The 19,404-nt window shown below is 32.7% G+C and overlaps 1 protein-coding gene and 1 long non-coding RNA gene across 2 annotated transcripts in view; one reads left to right on the forward strand and one right to left on the reverse strand.

Moving 5' to 3' along the window:
• Positions 1-17,177, reverse strand: part of LOC128188203 (multidrug and toxin extrusion protein 2-like) — a 30,384-nt gene extending 13,207 nt beyond the window's left edge. The window contains exons 1-4 of the mRNA XM_052859116.1: positions 17,097-17,177; positions 16,864-16,965; positions 6,645-6,713; positions 6,416-6,464 (exon numbers count right to left, since the gene is read on the reverse strand). Coding sequence (XP_052715076.1) covers positions 6,416-6,464; positions 6,645-6,713; positions 16,864-16,965; positions 17,097-17,177 — 301 coding nt within the window. The remainder of the gene's footprint in view (positions 1-6,415; positions 6,465-6,644; positions 6,714-16,863; positions 16,966-17,096) is intronic.
• On the forward strand, positions 7,886-9,616 carry LOC128188205 (uncharacterized). Its single transcript, XR_008244134.1, has 3 exons — positions 7,886-8,219; positions 8,416-8,574; positions 8,670-9,616. It is a non-coding gene; the product is annotated as an uncharacterized LOC128188205 (long non-coding RNA).
• Positions 17,178-19,404: the final 2,227 nt, after the last annotated feature.

Below are 19,404 nucleotides of genomic sequence, written 5' to 3' on the forward strand. Positions count from 1 at the left end.
GAATTATTCACGTTTGTAATAAAATTGCCTTTTTAAAATACAAAGAAAAACAAAGATCGTCTTAACCATTTATACTTTTCTTGGTTTCCATTTACTTAAGTATCACAAATTGCCAAATATATCTATAAGAAAACTCGAAAACATAACTTAAAAAAACTATTTTTTTACTTTACCTAGTAGTTAAAGACCGCACAGGGGATGTACAGGGAAATACAATTGCTTTCAAGGGATGACAGGGGCGTACAGGGGGTGGCACACACGGGATGTGTACAGTGGCTGACAAGGGCTGACAGGGAGTGAACAGGGGATGCCAGGGAGTGTACAGGGGATGCCAGGGAAAACACAGGGGTTGACAAAGAAAAACAGGGGATTTTTACACGGACAGGTGTTTTCAGAGCCAGTTGTGTTAAAGAATCACTTGTATAAAAGAAAAGAATTGACCTGTAGGGCTGATATTGATTTTTGTTTTTACAAAAAGTGTATTGGTTTCCGTTCCACTTGTTTACATGTACATACACAGTGAACTGTTAGGTTCTAGTTCTCATCATGTATAGTGATTGAAAAAAAATTACAGATGTTGTCCGAGCAATATGAGTGATGAACTTTTTTTTAACTTAATTATCTTTAAATTTTATTTTAAGTTTACTTTCTAAAATACGATGTATGTGCTTTATATGTCTATGTTTAAAACCAGGGACACATAAGCAATTATTGAAATTGATGCGATTTCTATCATTTTTCTCAATTTTTCTTTCAGTCTATCAACAAGAATAATACAATATCCTTTAAAAAATAATGTTTTATTTTACTTCATTCCCGTATATGATAATGCCGATGATTTTCCTTATATCTCATTCAGTTTTGAGCATAATAATTTAAAATTTATGAAACAGATCTGTATTAAAAAGAAAAACACAGTCATTTGATTTAATCAGAAGCAATTTTATTACAACTCTTTTTATTGAACTTATTTATTCAGATAATGTCTCTTTGGTACGGATTTTTTACTGAGTAAACCTGTGATTTCATTTTGATTGACTTCTGAGGATTTTTTGGTTAAGTATAGATGTGTCAATGTCATGCCCACTGGACCTAACACCTAGCACACCTTGCTGTATAATCAAAGTACTGAAGTACTGAAAGCCGGGCTCTTTTGGTGTGTCTTAATGCATATTGTGCAGTAAAGACTGAAAATCTCTCTCTCTCTCTCTCTCTCTCTCTCTCTCTCTCTCTCTCTCTCTCTCTCTCTCTTGCTTGTCATAATGTCGGCAAAGCGTCAGAGAGCGACCAAATTTTGTAAGCGGTATAAACAAAAATATGTCTGTCTGGTAGGAAAAAGTTCAACAGTTGCTGCCTTGAATTTTTCAACAAGCGTTATATATTCAATCCCGATTTATTCAACGCGCAGGAAAGTAGTTCATGGAAATTCTTGCACATTGTATGTGTCCAAAATGCAGAGTCTTGCTTTTTAAACACGTTATTAATAAGAAAACTAAAAAAGATAGACAATTCTCTCGAAATGAAAAAAAGGAAACAAGATACCAACATTTTTTACAAAACGTGGCTCTTTGTGTAACTATTTGGTATAGCGGAAGCTTTTACTTTGACGCTGTTTGGTTTTTTGTTTACTTTTGAAGTTGTGCTATTTATAGTAACATTGGCAATTTGCCTGCCTACAGCCAGGATTCTGATTTCAGCAGAGCCCGGCTAAACATGTTTGCACCAGCTGAACGTGGAATTCTATGCAAACCCTTTGACTCTTTGCGACAAAAAATGCACGTCGTCTTAGTTTTTCTAATAGAAATAGCAGTAAGAATGATGTTTGTAGGTGTAGACGGATTTTTACGAGGCGTTTGAACACTATCATCATTCACTGTACATTCAACTGATGAACTTTTTTCATTATATTATTAACATCATAAAATGTCACCAATGCACACGTTCTTTGCAAAGAACGAACTGCATTTACTTTCAGTACTTCTCCCACAAATGTATCATTTCCTATCGTTGTTCTGGAAAGCCCAACACAAGGCACCTGTATCGAGTAACAGAGTAAATGAATCTTGTCTTCAAACAAAGCATGCTCATACTAACGTATCCTTACGGTTGACTGCTTTAAATTTAGTACATACTTTTTCATAAACGTCTTCAATTTAGAGAGCAAACGTGCATTAAAGGAAGAAAATCTGAGTAAGTTATTAAATCCATAATCCTGTAAAGAAAAATAAAAAGGTGTTTATAGAAACCAATGAATTAAAAAATATCCTGAAACCAGGTGGAATGGACCCAGGATATAAAAATACCCCTTTAGATATTCGATAAGCGACAGCGGTTAAACCATTTGAGCTATTCAAAGCTTACAGGTGTAAGTCGTAAATATAAACCACTATAATACAAACAAGTTTTTGAATATTTTTGAAATTTTATTTTTAATATTGACCTCGAGGCAGGGTGCCCATAAAAATCCTATTTACAATCATGTAATTTGTTTATTTAATCAAAACCTATCAAATTATCCTACTTTTTTAAGGGGAAGGCCTGTCCTGATGGATTTCTAGGCAAAAATTGATGCAGAAATAGACTGTTAACGTTTTGCTGCAAAAATGATGTTTAGCCAACTTTAAAGGTTAAATAATTATAAGGGCAATATGCTACCAAATGAAAATCGAAAAATTTAGAAATATGTACACTAGAAAATATCAAATTAACTTTCATTTTAAAAGTGCCTTTTTCTGGGAAATTGATTTTTCTAAAGGTAAATTCTTTTGATATACAGAAGTGATTCGTAGATGTCTAGGTACATGCACCAATCAGCATGTATGACCTGTTTCACAAAAATAAAACTTAAGTGGATTTTATGGATTTTGTATTTTGGTTGTGGTTGTTTAACAAGTATTATGTCTACTCAGCTTGCTGCTATTACGGGGTGTTTGATTTATTGCAAGGTATTCGATCAAAAAAAAGTGCGGATGATTTGATATTAAAATTAACCTTTCAAACATTAATTTAATTGATACAATGAACAGAGCACATTTATTTACTGGCTTCAAAGAAAAAATCTTTTAAGTTTAATCTGTATACAGATATCTGCTATAGAATCAGACTCAAGGCAAGTAATCACTGAAAGCTTGTCGTCGCAAAACTTTACTCGGCCTTGATATATGTATACCCGTTACATATGTTAGTCCCTTAAAGTTTCAACCATGAAGGGCATGTTCTTTTCCATTGCCAAAAACAAACGTAGCGTTGCTCGATCTACATTATTCCTCTTACATGTGCATATACAATAGTGCTTTGCTTACTCTGGAAAGCGCTAACTTTCTTATGGTGCGTGCTGTTTTTAAAGTAGGTTTAAATGAAATTTTATAGAATGCAAAACTGACACTGATTAGTTGTCGTAAATGTTAAATCAGGCATTTTTCTCTTTAAAAATATTTCAAGCAATACAGAAAACGAGATTTTTGTTTTATACCAAGTCTGAATTTGAGAGTTATGTATTCGTATATTAGTTATGTGACAATATACTTGCAAAAAACGTACTGTAATTTGCGAAACGTTGCAAAAATTAACAAATAATTTTAAATTTTACATTACAGATAACATTTTTAAAGGCAAAAAAAAATAATTATAAGTTTCTCGGGCTAAAAGGTTTAAATATTTATGGGATAGGCAGTTTTCCTCTTTCTTTTTTTAAAGACACAAATTTACAACTAACCCATCTTTATATTATTCATTTGTGTACTCATCAGCAGATATTCATAAAGCTAATACATTGGCAATGTTGAAATATCATTTTGTGTTCTGTGTCTGTTTCCTTTTCAAAGAGAGAGTTTTGGCAGATGAACAAACATGGCAAATGGTTTTTTCTCTTGCTTTATTCTGCAGCCCACTTTTTACAGTAATAACACAAGTCGGAACTGAAATTCAGGACTTCACAATTTGAATTTGCCATAAAAAAAATTATCAAATAAAGCATATATTCGGGCTGTTTTGTAATCGATCTTTAGTGCCTGGAAAACATGACAGGAATCAAGGGATAGTAAATTAGTCATCATAAAGTTTTCAACCAAAACAATTGTCCTTTATTACTGCTACTTGGCAATATCATAGAAGCATCAATTTCTGATGATAACAGAGATATTTCAGCGGTAGACTTAACAAAGACCAACGTAGAGCAAAATTTTAGGGAGACCTCAGTTCTCCCGCGCACAAAATAGGGAAAAGTTTGCGAACAAAGGTAGACTTCCATTCTTTGACAGTGGGATAACGCTAATGATTATACATGAATGTGTATTTACAGATTCAACCTTCATTTAAATTTGATTAAAATCAAATCAATAAACAATAAAATAACTCCATTTTTTTTTTTTAAAACTTATCTAATTTATTTGATTTAATTTTCATGTACTCACACATTTTATAGATAAAATGTTTTTTAATATGGTTCACTAAATGGCAAATAAAATCATTCTATGTATTTTGGAGGCGTTTGTCCAACCCTAAGACCCATGTGAAATCGCATAAGTGGATCTGTATAATTTTGAAATCATATGTAGACAATAACTTTAATGATAAATATAACATTAATTTTACAGTGTCATAAACCAATTACAAGTTACCAGCTTATTGTAATATCGGCACTAAAAGTTATAAACATCGGTTGTAATTTTTAATTCACAGTATGTTATTGCATCATCCGTAATTATAACCTCTAAAGATACGACAGTCGCTATTTAAAATATCACAACAGGGATTAATTGAGGTTAAGAAAATGTCTTTGAATTAGATAAATATCTTTTTATTGCTTTTAGGGTTAATTTACACGATCGTGAACTCTGAATATAGGGTGGCTTTAATTTCTCTTTCAGAAGAAATTCTGGTGCAATTTACATAGATTTCATAATAGAGCAGACCACAATGATAAGATAAGAAAAATCTGGAAACATAACGAAAAAAAGTTTGATGCGTAGTTATTTTTATTGATTCGGCAGTGACTTGGAAACAAATTATTAAATTGTTTTTTGGCCTTTTAGTTCTGTTGTATGTATGTATAAAAAAGAAGAATTGTGACTTTTAAAAAAGTCTGTGTAGAAATTTATTATATTTCAATTTATGCCCTTTGAATAACAGTATCACTTTTTAAAATGAAATATACTCGTGTTTATCATTTTCATATTAAAGTCTGATTTGAGCTGAATTTCATTGCATGTTTAAATTGTTTCAGACCCTTAATACAGATTAACCAAAAAAACACCAACCAAATCAACTATGAACATTGTTTAATTTATAAGACAATCAGCCTTGTGTGGCGATCATTCGGGTGAAATCACCTCAGTTATCGGTCTCACGTACAAAGCTTGAGAGTATTAAAACCCATCAATATGTGGTAAATTTGTTTTTTCTGTAGCTTTCATTGTAGTTTTATTGTATTTGAAATGCTCTTTTTGTTTACACATTTGACGTTTCATGTAATTACTTTTTAGTCACGTTAAATGTGAATATACGCAAACGTATAGTATGCAAACATAAGCATAAGCACCAGATCTTAAAGAGACAATACGGCGCATTTTGTTAAAAAACTGACTTGACAAAATTTTCCGATTGGGTTGGTATTTTCATATCATAAACGTAAAAACTTTTGAAAAATTACAATTTTCTCCATTAAATCAATTTAATTGTTTCATTAAAACTAATAATTGTTTAGGGTCCATAAATTTATTTATCACAACGTGTTACGGGGATCTGCATTCTATACTATTACGCATGCGTACTCAATGTAAACAAAACACATGAAGGGCTTGTAAAATTCTCCTGAACAGGATTGTTGATAGAAATATGTCTTTTTTACTTTTTAGATATTGATTTTTAAAGGTTTTAAAATAAGCTGTATCATTTTGTTAGCGTTTTCTTCTTTTGAATTTTATTACAGGAGTTGCTACAAACTAAATTCATTTTGTGAGTGATGCCATGAGGCCCCTTGAAGGGCTATATGACAGGATTATGCCTGTTCATATTAAAATAAACTTAAATTGGTAAGCTATTTTAATTTCTAGAGAAAGTGATGATGTGTTCCACATAGGGAGTCCCTTTTAACTCGTATTCCATAATGACCGTAGTAGTGCGAAAAATTTCTGCACGTGTCAAATACTATCAACCAAAATCCATATGATACATAAAAACGATATAGTTTGGTTTGTATGACCTTTTAGTTTCCATAATCTCATATTTACTTTAATAAGTTATTTGAAAGAGACTTTTATGTACTTCAACTGTCAAAATTGACGTTATTTCTTCCTTCCTAACGATACACTAGGTAATTCTGAAGTTAAACACCCACGTTGTTCAGCTGTACTGTCTCTTTAAGAATCAGCATTAATCAGAAGTTCCTATTTCAAAGAAATCTGTTAAGATGTACCTCTTTGTAGAACAACACCCAATTCTTCCCTGTTACCACTCCCTTGAATCTGAAATTTACAGCAAATGTTGCCAAAGGCAATACTGACTTCAAAACAGACAGTTCCTTTACTATAAATTCTAAACTGTTTTCGATATTGTTACCTTGAATATTTCCATAACTAGAATTCATTAGTTAGTCTTCCTATTGTATGATCTTTACTCGTTTATAAAAAAAGATACTATTTAACCTGTGAGAATAAAGTATCAGCCGCCGAAGACAGTCCTGAAATCACAACATTGCCAAAAGCAACCACGATCTGCAAAAATAGATCAAACATCTGTAAGGATGGAGTTGTGGTGACCTCTCGTTTAATTTTACTTTAAAACAATGTGGTCTAATATGATGGAAAATCGTTATTTTTTTAATGATAAATCTAATTCAAAGAGGCAACATTACTATTCCATTTCCTCTAATTTTGTTTAGAATTACTTTGTTACTTCTACATTCTGTTCATCTTAAAGAGAAAGGTCAGACAAAGGTAAAGAAGAATCAAAACAATTATAATTACCATATAAATGATATCAACCATTTTATTTTTCTTCACATGATCATATTTTAGCAACAGTCACTGATTAAATATTTAAGTTTGACAAAGTCATGCGATCTGCCATTTTGATGCTTTTCGAGCTTCACTGCTTAGAGTTAATTATGGTGTGCCTTATCATCGGGTTTTATAGCAGCATCCCGATAACTTCCAAATGCTCTCCCAGATAGCATGACTACGTAGGGCCAACGTTGGCTAATGGTTGTACTGTTGGTAGATGGTTGGCGTTGGGCATACAACGTTGGGCCTTTGTTGGGCCAATGTAAGCATATGTTTGTAAGTGATGCTATATCGTTATGTTGTGTGTACAACAATGGCTCAACGTTGGCCCAACGGAAGCAAATCGATGTAAATTAATAGTTAGATGAAGTTGAGAATTCTTAGTTGGGCCAATGTTGGCCCAGCATAGACCAACCGATATTAATACACATCAATATAACGTTGGGAGTTAAACATAGGCCCAACGCTGGCCTAACGTAGATCAACCAATGTTAATACCTATCAATATGAAGTTGGGAGTTAAACAAAGGCCCAACGTTGGCTTAACGTAGATCAACCAATATTAATACCTATCAATATGAAGTTGGGAGTTAAACAAAGGCCCAACGTTGGCCTAACAAAGATCAACCGACATTATACCTATCAATGATGAGGTTGCCTCAATGGAAATCAACAGATATCGTTCTAGAAGAAAGTGTTGAGTATTCTCCGATGGGCCATTGGCGCTGGTCTAGCGTTGACCAAACGACATCATCTAATAGTGTGGTACGTTATGCGTATCATAGCTTGGGGACAGAGAAATACTAGCCCCATGAATATGTTTTCAAAATTTAATGAATTGTAATTGAATGTTCAAATGTTAGTTGTCCCATATTCCGTTGATTCATTTTTTACATTTTTTAAAAATGCAATATTTAATGTCAGTGCTTGGTAAACAGACAAGTTGAAGTTGTATTTCACCCCAAAGTTTACATCAGTAACTGGACACTTAGTAGAAGATAAGAGCACACTTTCAGCCAAATGCAATAAGGCAATGAGATTATCAGCGGGAGACTGGTCAGTTTCTGGAGAAAAGTGTGAAATTTGATCCAGAGATAAGGATGGTCAAACTAAAGACAAAGAAATTCACTTGCTTTACAACATTTTCCCGCCTGTTAGAGAGAACAGAGCAGAACAAAGAAAACTGTGAATACTGGAGGAAAACCATTCAACAACAATGTAAGTATTATACATTATAATGTATTTTTTTACATATAGTCTATAAAGTATATATATGTATGATTATTTACTGGTGCATTTGATATAACTGATTTAAAGTGCTACTTATCTGTTGTTTTAAGAACATTTTGAATTATCATGATGTAAAGATACAGTGCAGTTATTTCTCCATCTTTTTGTATTTTGCATTATGCAGGTGAGATCATTATCAACAATTGGTGAGGAAAATACAAAGGCAACAGTTAGGAGACTCTTATCGCACATGATAAAAAATCCACTAGCTACCAAAATCAACCGGGTCGGAAAAGGGGAAAAATTGCTTTCTCTTCCTTGAAATTAAAGGAAGTATTGAAAGGTATGTAAATAGAGAGAGGTGGAAAGAAAGAGATAGACTTGATAAATCAGGCTAGGAAAAAAACATATATATTTTAATTATTTCTCTTTTTTTAGAAACAGTGATGAAAAATCATCTCTGCCCCAATGCTACCGATGCAGAAATACATGTGTATTCTATTGCCAAATACTGGTTCAGATTTGCCAGTGATTGGGAGGGAGGGAGAAAGAAAAGGACAGAGAAAAAGAGTTTTTCCCCACCACAAAACGAAACCAATCGGGAACAGGAGGCCGGGGAGTGAGCCAGAGGATGCCACTCAAGATAAAATTCTTCATAACATGAACTTTTTAATGTCCTAGCTACTTTGAAAAATTCAGTAATAGAAAATGAATCGATCATACTTGTCTAATTAAAATTTGTTTAATTTCTGTCAGATATATAGGGGTTTTGTTTACATGTTGTTTTTAAAAAACATACAATTGAACAAACTGATTAAAAATAGAATTTTTCCACTTAAATATGCATTATTTTTCTGTCTCATACCAAGTTAATTTGATTGTTTTTATGGTTATAATAGCATTGAGAAATATATTTTAAATGGTGAATTGATTTTAACCAGAAAAACAAAATGTTGAGTTACATTGCATTGGTGGTCAGGTAATAATAGGTCACATAGGGCCACAGGACCAACCTAGGCTCACCATAATGGGTCAGTGAAGTTTATCAAAAAATTACAGTGGCCTTTGTGTTGAACCAACGTAGGTCCAACATTGTTTGCTATTGTGGACCATTGAGGTTTCGTATGTTGGGCCAATGTTATTACAACATGCTGGGTCAATGTTGGACCAACATGTTGGGCCAGTGTTGGACCAACGTGGTGGGCCATAGTTAGATCAATGCGTTGGACCAACGTAGGGCCACCAAGTTGGGCCAATGTTGGTCCTACACGTTGGCCCAACGTAGAGCCGATGAGCAAAATAACATTGGGCCAACAAAGTTTGCCAACATTGGCCCGATGTAAACAACATTGTTGGGCCTAAGTTGGCCCAACGTAGTCATGCTATCTGGGCTGTGATGTCAGCACACCCCATGCACAGTTCTTATCAGCTCGCAAGTGTAGTTAATAACTGGGGAAGTTACAGTAATGTGTTTCTAAATATGCCTGCTTGTCAAGCATTTATTTGATTGAATAAAGAAGGAGAATGCAAAAAGAGTTTACTGTGATAATAGTCAGTTATACAACTTATATTTGTGGGTCAGTTTAACAAAGTAATGGGCTGACGTCACAGAGATGCTATCATTGCAGCCTCCATGCGCTTGCGGGAGACTTAAAACTGACCAGGTAATTACACCAAGTTATACGACTTGAGATGAGAATATGCAATAAGTTTTATGGTGTGTGATTATACAAACTTTAATGTATCTATTTCATTAGAAATATTTTATAATATTTTAATAATTAATGTATTAATAATTTTAATTTAATGTTTTATACATTTCCCTTTAAACTATATTACTTAAATCATCTCATTCTTATCACTCTTAACCAGCTATTGTAACTATTTTCTAAATAAAGAAACATACTTTAAGAATAATATCAAAACTGGAAAAAAAATCTGTTTAGACTCAATGATTTCCTTTTTTCTTCGATTTCAAAACGAAAAGATCCATTCTTTGAACTATAAGTCCTCCAATAAGGCATTTGTTCGGTATTTCGAATTTTAATTAATTTGATCACTAAGACCTGTTAATGTAGCCGATTCCTATGGAAATGCTTTCCAAAATATATATTTTAAGGAAAAGGATTACATAAAGGAAATATTTGGCCCTTCATGGGAACGTACAGTCATTTCATGCATATCTTTTACAATTTTATGCTATGCTATGGTATGCGATTTTAATGATATGCTATGAGATTTGTATGCTATGCTATGAGAAATTGAAATGAAGGGCTTTATGATATGGTATGCTATGGTATGCTCTGAGATTTGAACAAAAAAGTCTCCATACACAGAAGGGTTTCACACATTTCGAAGTAAAATAATAAAAAGCTAAAGTTAACCACAAATCTATTATGTGCACATTTATTTTTTCAAATAAAAACATTTAAAACCGATTTAAAATAATGCTGTATGCTATGCTATGGTTTGATATGACGAATGCGGTTCTATGAGATTGTATGCTATGGTATGAGATTTCAATGCTATGCTATTAGATTTCAATGCTATGCTATGAGATTTCAATGCTATGCTATGCTATGATGTATGTTGTAAAAGAGATGCTTGAACGACTGTCGTGCCATCTTGTACAATTGGGGACAAAAATGTGAATATTTTTTCAAATGACTTGTTCCTGCCAAAAACTAACCAAACATGTTATGAAAAGATAAAAAAGCAACAACTTTGATGTTTCAAATATTGTTTTGTATGCAGATTACACATACAAGAACAGAACAGAATATTAGCCATTGAAGGTCTGCAGGTCTCTTTTTACCAAAAGTTTACAATTTTTGGCATTTGGAGCTAGGGTATATATAATCTGAGATTCTTTCATCTCTTCTCCCCATTTTCATGAATAAATGTTTTTCAAGCATCAAATTTGAATAAGGGTTTAGACTCTAAAATGAAGTTAGAATTATTAAAATGAAACCCTCTCATAGGTCATCTAATGGATTTGGAACTCAGGTTACCGTCAAGGCCTATAAACCTCTTGTAATTTTAAGCTCTGTATTAAAATCTGACCGGCTAAAGGAGGCGTTTCCAATGGAAATTCTTAGAATTCTTTCCTTTAAATGAATAAACATCGTTTAAACCCTGAAGTATTTATAGAAATAAAATAATTAAGCTAACTATAAATTCAGGATATCTTGGGACAGAATATGATCAAATAACAGTGATCCCCTGACCCAGAGACCATGAATTTTAAAATTGAGGTGGAAGTTTTCATTGACATCATAACGAAAATTTATTTTTTTATCAAATGAATATGGTGGAGTAGAAGATTTTCTAAAATTTAATAAATGTTCACTATATGTCCATACTGGTCCCACACTAAGACCTAACTCCAGACCCGAGAGGCCATGAATTTCACAATTTCGGAAGAGAGCTTTATGGATATCATAAGCTTGCATTTTTTTTTCTAACAACTGTTGGAGTAAAAACGAATTTTGAAACATGACTCATTTTGCTTACTTGGCCAATTAGACCCAAGGGGTGTTATAGTAAAAAAGGATTATATATGGTTTGAGCCTAAAATGGCCCTCTTTGATAAACATCGTCATTTCATTGTAATTTGTTTGTTTTGTTTGTACAGATTTACATTTGAAGATTTTTAATAATTTTCATTTTGATTTAAGTGCCCACAATTTAAGAATAAGTCATCATAAAATTTACATTTTCTCGCCATTTTTACATTTTTAGAATGAAATAATAATTAGAATGAATGCGATAATAAACCGTCGACCATCTCAACAATCCATGAAAACGAAACACAAATTCAAAGCAGCGCAACACGGACCTCCAAAGAGATATAGGTAGGATCAGGTGTATAAGAGGAGTGAGCATCCTCTGCTGACCGGTCAAACCAGCCGTGTGATCTTTGTCGTAATTGAAAAAAAAAAAACCAAGAAAAGTCCGTAGACAATTAAGTGATTAATTATGGTCTAACAATTAGCATAAAAAACGTCAGTCAGCATGCGACCCAGTGGAAGATTGTATTTGCTGACACGGTCGTTGTATCGACCATAGAACATACAAAAAGATGACCTCAAACGAGACTGAAGGTATATTGCTACACAAGAAAGGAAAGTTGACAATAGAAAAAATGAAGTCATCGCTTTTATCAGGAAGTTTTGTTGTTAGGTTACCATCAATGTCCATTTCCAGTAAAATATCCAAAGATGAAACAAATAAAACAGCTTGTTTTCATGCAGTTTTTCTTTAATAAAGCATTGAACGATTGCTTGAACATACAACATATTTTGCCTAAAGATGTGTCTCTCCAGTACTTATAGGTGACAAAACGTTCGTTCTTGTTCAAAGAGTCGCTCTATATTTCCCATTCGAAAAACAATAAAAAAATGTAAAATTTTGACTGATTTTGATTGAATTATAAAAATAGCGTCACTTCTGACGTCATATACTGCCAGTGGGTGCATATAGATAAATATAAATAAAACATATTTTATGTCAACTCTTCTAAAAGATAACACAAAAAATAATTTACAGGAAACACTTTAAACTAGATGCTGTCATTAGACAGTAGTACCCGCACCAAGTGTTTGCCCCTAAACTACCAGTTTTCTAAAAACGATCGAAGGCTACATGCGATTTCCAGTAATTTAAAAAAATTATAATTTTCATAGAGGATGAGATCTCATCCCATAATACACATGAGAAGCATTTTATGTGCAATTTGGGGTTAAACTGTTTGCGTGTGAATTAATAAATTAATCAATAATCTTAACATTTCATGTCAAGAAAGTATGGTGTATATAATTATAACAAACAAAATAAAATTATGCCTCCTCCCCTCGGCGGTTGCTGGCTTAAGATTTGCTTCTTTGTGCCAACATCATTTTGTGCAAGGATTTAGAGAAGTGGTGGGAGTGAGGGATCAAGACCCTCCTACTCCTTGAAAATTCCTTTATATTACCGTAATAGTAAAATTACGAAAATACACCTCGGATCGACCCCCCCCCCCCCCCTGCCAACACAATTATATGTATTACTCTGATCCCCCTCACCCACACTCCTCTTGTATAAATAAATTAAATCATAATATTTTAATAACAACAAAAGCCTGTACATATAGTTGCAACAAAGAATATTGTAAACAGTGCAAAATAAATGACATACAAGTAAGTATATTGCGGAATGCTTTTCAATACAGAACTGCCAGGACAGAAGATATAACTACTGATTTAAGGTGGTATAAGACGCATGTCAATATTTAAAAGTTTAAAAGTGGATAAAAGTGCGTTATAATCAAAATTCTTTCATGATGATGTTTCGGAATTTTAAAATTTTACAATACATGAATTTGGCCAACAACAAAAATAAGTTTATAAATTTTTAGAAACTTAAGTAAAAAATAGAAAAGCCCCGCCAGGATTTGAACTCTCTACTTATGGACACGTAGTTAACGTTAATCCATTGCACTTCACTGTTCAGTAAAAAAATTTTTGGGGAAAATATTATATTTATACTTTATTTTTTATTTCAATAGGGAGTGCATCACGATATGCAGGTGTCCTTTACCACCTTTAGACTGAAATGTTGGCTTTAGATAGTTATTTACATAAAAAAAATAGTGCAACAGGTTTTGAGGAATAAAGCCATAAAAATACGTGCATGTACTTACAAATAACCGATCTTTGTCTAAAGTTACGAACACAACAAAGGTCTGCAGGCCGCATTAGCGGGTACTAGTTTTACCCAGCTCTTCGGTTAGATGGGTTTCACGTGGTGTACATACCGGTATGTGTTTTCCATATGCAGAAAAGGACTAATTTAAATGCATAAACGTTTCTTTTGTGATGATCAGCTAAAGGGATTCATATGGTGTTCTAATTGGATTATCTTTATGATGTTGACCAATATAGGTAAGCATAATACAATATTATGAGACACTAGTATACAATAGTTTTACCTTCACTTTCTAGATAAGTGATCTCCCTTTGCCAGAATACTGTATCATCGTCTTTTAATATTTGGAATAAGCTTGTTATCATTACCTACCCTATCGCATTTGTACAGTTTTTGTCATTTTAATTGCAAAGGTTATATTTTTCATTTTTCAGACTTACACTATTGAGTTGACCCCATATTGACCCTGTGACATTTTGTATTTAATTGGTGTATGACATGTAAGTAAGTGTAGAGACTTATTATCATGTTTGTATGAGTTATGATAGGAAGGAAAGGGTCTGTTTTTCTTAATGTATTACGATGAGTCAAAATTATAATTTAGACCATGACCCTATTGGATTGTTCTGACCCCAATAAAAAAGGAAAATACCAAATATCTTGAAAACTGTTGAGATTCCCCCACTAAACCATATGTCACAATTCTTGTTTCAAATGTCATTATGATGCTTCAAATGGTGTTAAGTACATGACCCCCAGGTGTTGTTTTTAAACCACCCCCCACCCGGAATAGGAAATGATGATATATTTTTTATAACTTTTGAGATCCCCATCCCTAAGCCATATTTATTCTTGCTCTTTGTGTCATTGCACATCAAATGGTATATACCGTATGCCCCTTTGAAGACACCTTGACTTTCTACAGCTAGAAATAATAAAGTATTTTATCTTATTCATATGTACATGTAGTGTTTGACCCATGTGTGTAATTCCTAGCCTAATGATGAACCTGTTTGTTTAGGAGACTTTATTACTACCCGAATACATACACTATTTTGATAATCTCAAAAATGAAAAAGTAATTTCCAAAATCTTAATGTGCATTTAGAGAAAAATACCAATCAAGAAATGATTTATAATTTGCTACCGTACACATGTAAGATGTATCTGAATCTTAAGTAAGAAAACTCTGAATCTTTAGAACTAGGTTTGATGGGGGGGGGGTGGATGTCGAGGATAAACATTTAATTTTAATTATTTATTGTTGTTAATTTTAACTTGAATATAAGTTATTGATTCCCAGGTAGAAAATAAGACTTCTGATCTTATCTCAATAGATTATTTGTCAATATGCAAGATGTAATGTGATTTTTTTTAAGAAAAACATTTCTCACCAGTTAATAAGTCTTTTTAGACCCCAAATTATATTTTGATTTTAATAGATCATTCGACAATTAAGAAAAGTGTAAATTTAAGTCTTTTTTTATTGTAAGCAAATATAAATGGCATTGCAAGGTTTTTTTTATTCTAAGAAAAGAAACCGTCATTTGCAATTGTTTACAGTGTAAGGAGGGATTCATGCGCAGATCCATAAAGTTTTTCCGGTGGGGTGGGGGAATTTATTTGAGTTGCGGGGGGGGGGGGCATATGTGGCAATTTTATAATGTGATTTAAAGAAGTTTGATTTCTGGAGGGGGGTCTGGACCCCCCCCCCCCCCGACCCCCCGACCCCATCTCTAGATCCACACATTGCACATCTATATCCCAAGATATGATGTGTCTATTCATTAATTCATAAGAGGAGTTCTGGGATCTAGGTTTTTTTGGGAGTGATAAACTTCAATTTTCTCCTACTATTTGACTCCCTGAATGAAATTTAAATTTTTAAAACCTTGTTATACATCTTTAGGACAGCCCCAATCATATTCCAAGAGATGACGTAGCTACTCCAAAAGTTGTAAGAGGAGTTCTGGGAATCATACTATTTTGCAAAAAAAACGTCATTTTTGTTGCCCACCGGTTAAAAAAAATTCTGAGACCAGATCACACTTCAAAATGACACACCCAATCATATTCTAAAAGATCATTTGGCTTCTGCAGAAAATGTTGACGTTTTTGAAACCAGTTTTTTTTTGTAAAATAAAAACGTCATTTTTTATCCACCAAATGACCCCCAGGACAAAACTGAAATCTCCAAAACCTTACTGCGCATTTATAGGACACCCCAAAACATATTCCAAGAGATGATTTATCTATTGTTGAAAATGTAGGAGTTCGAGGAAGAATTTTTTGTGTGAAAAAAAACGTCATTTTTTTACCAATTATTTGACCTCCAGGACTACCAGAGAATTTTTGAAACCTTTTTACGAAACAACATGACACCCCAAATCAAACTCCAAGAGTTCAGTTTCCTGATTTATAAGATGTAAGAGCAGTTTGAGAAAGTAAAACGTGACAGACGGATGGACGGAACAGGGTAACAACAATATACCCGAACTTTCTTTAGAAAGTGGGAGTATAAATATGGCAAATTATGAGGGTTACATTTAATTGACTAATGTAATATATAGTTGTTATAGTCATAATTTTCAGAATTTACATCCCTCTTACTTTAACAGACGAATACCAATTGCAATAGGTCACTTAGGGGATCTAAGGTGATTTTGCAGTGCAGCAGATATGAGAGTAACCCGATTTAAAATTTCTCTCGAGTTCTTCCGAATTTAGATAAGATGTTAATATCTCAGTAAGGAATTATTTGTGTTGATATTAAATTATCTGCATATAAACAGATAAGGTATCAATGAAGAAACCTTGGAGCGTTTTCATTGTACTTCTTTATAAGGTGTCTGTGTCTTAGTTAAAATTCGTACAACAAAATGACGGAAAAGGTAACCTACCACAGACTATAGATACTATTTAATACATTTCTTTAAAAACGTACATTAATGGATAGTGCAACGCCATCTCCTTCTTCTTTTCCTATGTGCCCACAGAAACCCAGACTGACAAGTCTTGGAAGCATGTTCATCAAATATTGCAAACTCTAGAAACAATGAATGCACACTCGTTGATGTTTAATATGCAAGTAGATTACAAGGAATAATGCAATAAATGGTTTTATGTTGTACTTCATATCCATTTTAAAAAAAAGTTTATATCATATCGTATGCTTACCATTGGCCATGCCAATTTAAGTAATTCAGTCAGTTCCTCTCTGTACATATCAACATCAACATCATTACACAGGTGCCACATTTTACCTAAATAAAGATTAAATCGAAATATTGTTTCTAAGTAGTCTAAGTATATCTGTTTGATGTAACAGGTGTTGTGTAGGTTAGATGTCCCCTTCACCACCCCCTCCCCCTCTTCAAATTGTATATAATTTTGAATTGTATAGGTCTATAGTACCGCGTGTCGCAAGTACAATGTTTTAGCTGTATATATACCATCCTCGAACAGATATACACGATTATTTCAACAATTATTTTTGCAATCATTCCTTGAAAAAAGTTATTGACGTTAATGATGTATATTTATTCGCAGCTACGAGAACTTCAATGTTGAAAAAGTAAATTGATACCATCATTGTACACTTATGAACTATGTATAAGGGCATTGTCATTTGGTTGAAACAAAAAAAACCCAGAATTAATGTATTTGTCTTTCTGTCCGATAAATCATACATTTCCAGAATCAAACTCAAGAACTGTAAAGTTGAACTTTTTTTAGAGGAGACATGTCGTATAGCATATTATGTTCATATATTGAAGAAAACACGGTTGAATATGATGGTATAAACATCTGCTTGGGGATTCTACTTTACAATTTTATCTTTATCAAATGCAATAAACCATCATAGACGCATTTTTTAAAAGTGTGTCTCACTAAATATTGTCTGTTAAATTTTCTTTAAAAAGAAAAACTGAGAACGGGGGAGCTGACTATTCTCTTGATAGAACACTCTTAAGCTTATACATGACATATACCATTTTCAAAATCTGAAAAATGATTTTAAAAAGCGTAAGAAAACCTCCTACATGTATATAGAAAAAGTTTGCAGCCCCTGTTTGTTTAACATTACTACAGGTATCTTTTCATTATCTGTTAGGTGAAATCTAACGAGAGTTTCACATAGCTTTTACCTTATGATGGACAATAACAGCTACCACTTGATAAGCCATGCTCAAATAATAGTACTACAAAAAATCAGCACCGTTATAGTTATTTAAATGATTTGATGTAAGATTTTGATTTTCTGATATAAAATGCACCTTCTGAACAGGTTTCTTACACGATTTCGGCCCCAGGGTCTTACCTTCTTTGATTTATCTTCATGTATTATCAACGTCTCAAGTATATATAGAGAAATAGAGAAATTGCATTAAAATATACAAACATTTAGATTTTTTATGACCAACCGATAGATAGATATTCAGATGTAGTAAAACTTTAATGGTAGAAAGTTGATAACAGCTGAACACTTAATTACCGGGCGCCATATTGCTGTCGGTTATGTAATAGGAAATTTAAAAGTTCGGAACTGTCACGGGCGTCTAGTTCGACGAGACATCTTGACTACACAACGCAGCTTAATTTATGTAAAGAACATGTTTGTACGAAATCAGTTTTTTAAAGTTTATTAAATGGAATTAAACGTAAAATGTATTGTTAGGTAAATTAATGGTGTTTTCTTTACTTTCGTTTTATTCTTAATTAAGAAACAAATAGAGTTCAATTAAAAATTTTTTTTGCGTTATGCATTGGTATATAAACATGTTAGTATTTGAAACCATTGAACAAATTATGTTAGTGATTTAAAGAACCTCTAGACACGATTTGAGCAAATTTTCATTTTCCCCCATTGTTTAAATATCTAGAATGGCTGAACCTGTTCTGTGTGTATTTTTAATGTATCTTAAAAAATTGAAAGTCAAATATCGAGTTAGAGCATAAATTGAGTTTGTTATGTTAAAAATATTCTTGTGATTGTTCATAAATGTGTATTATTGGTATTAGTTTCAATAAATGTTGCTTTCTTTTGCTGATAATATTATTTATGAACACATTAAATCCGATTATCTCGTTTTTCAATAGTCGTTTTGTCAAAGAAATAGTTGTTTCTTTAATTTACATTATAATCATTTGTTAACAAATATCAGTCTTACGCTCTGTTACGTAAGAGTGTTTTATCTGTATCTCTGTTGTATCTTTAAAGCATTTCAAAAAAAAAAAGTTTTGGTCTCAAAACTTGTCTCGGTCCTTTAAAGGTTATTTTTGTTGTGTTTTGATATTCGATTTAGTCTGATGTTCAATAAATCTATAAATTTAGTTTTTAATTTTAGCTCAAGAATCCTTACATAGCTATAACACACGAACAATATGTAAGAGATGAACAGGTGTATAATTTTGTAGGCTGATGTGCACAAATTTGTTTATGTGTTTGGAAATTGATTTTCATGTCAATTAAAAAAATGTATAT

This window comes from Crassostrea angulata, chromosome 6, assembly GCF_025612915.1.
Source record: "Crassostrea angulata isolate pt1a10 chromosome 6, ASM2561291v2, whole genome shotgun sequence".
Taxonomy (NCBI): Eukaryota; Metazoa; Mollusca; class Bivalvia; order Ostreida; family Ostreidae; genus Magallana; species Magallana angulata.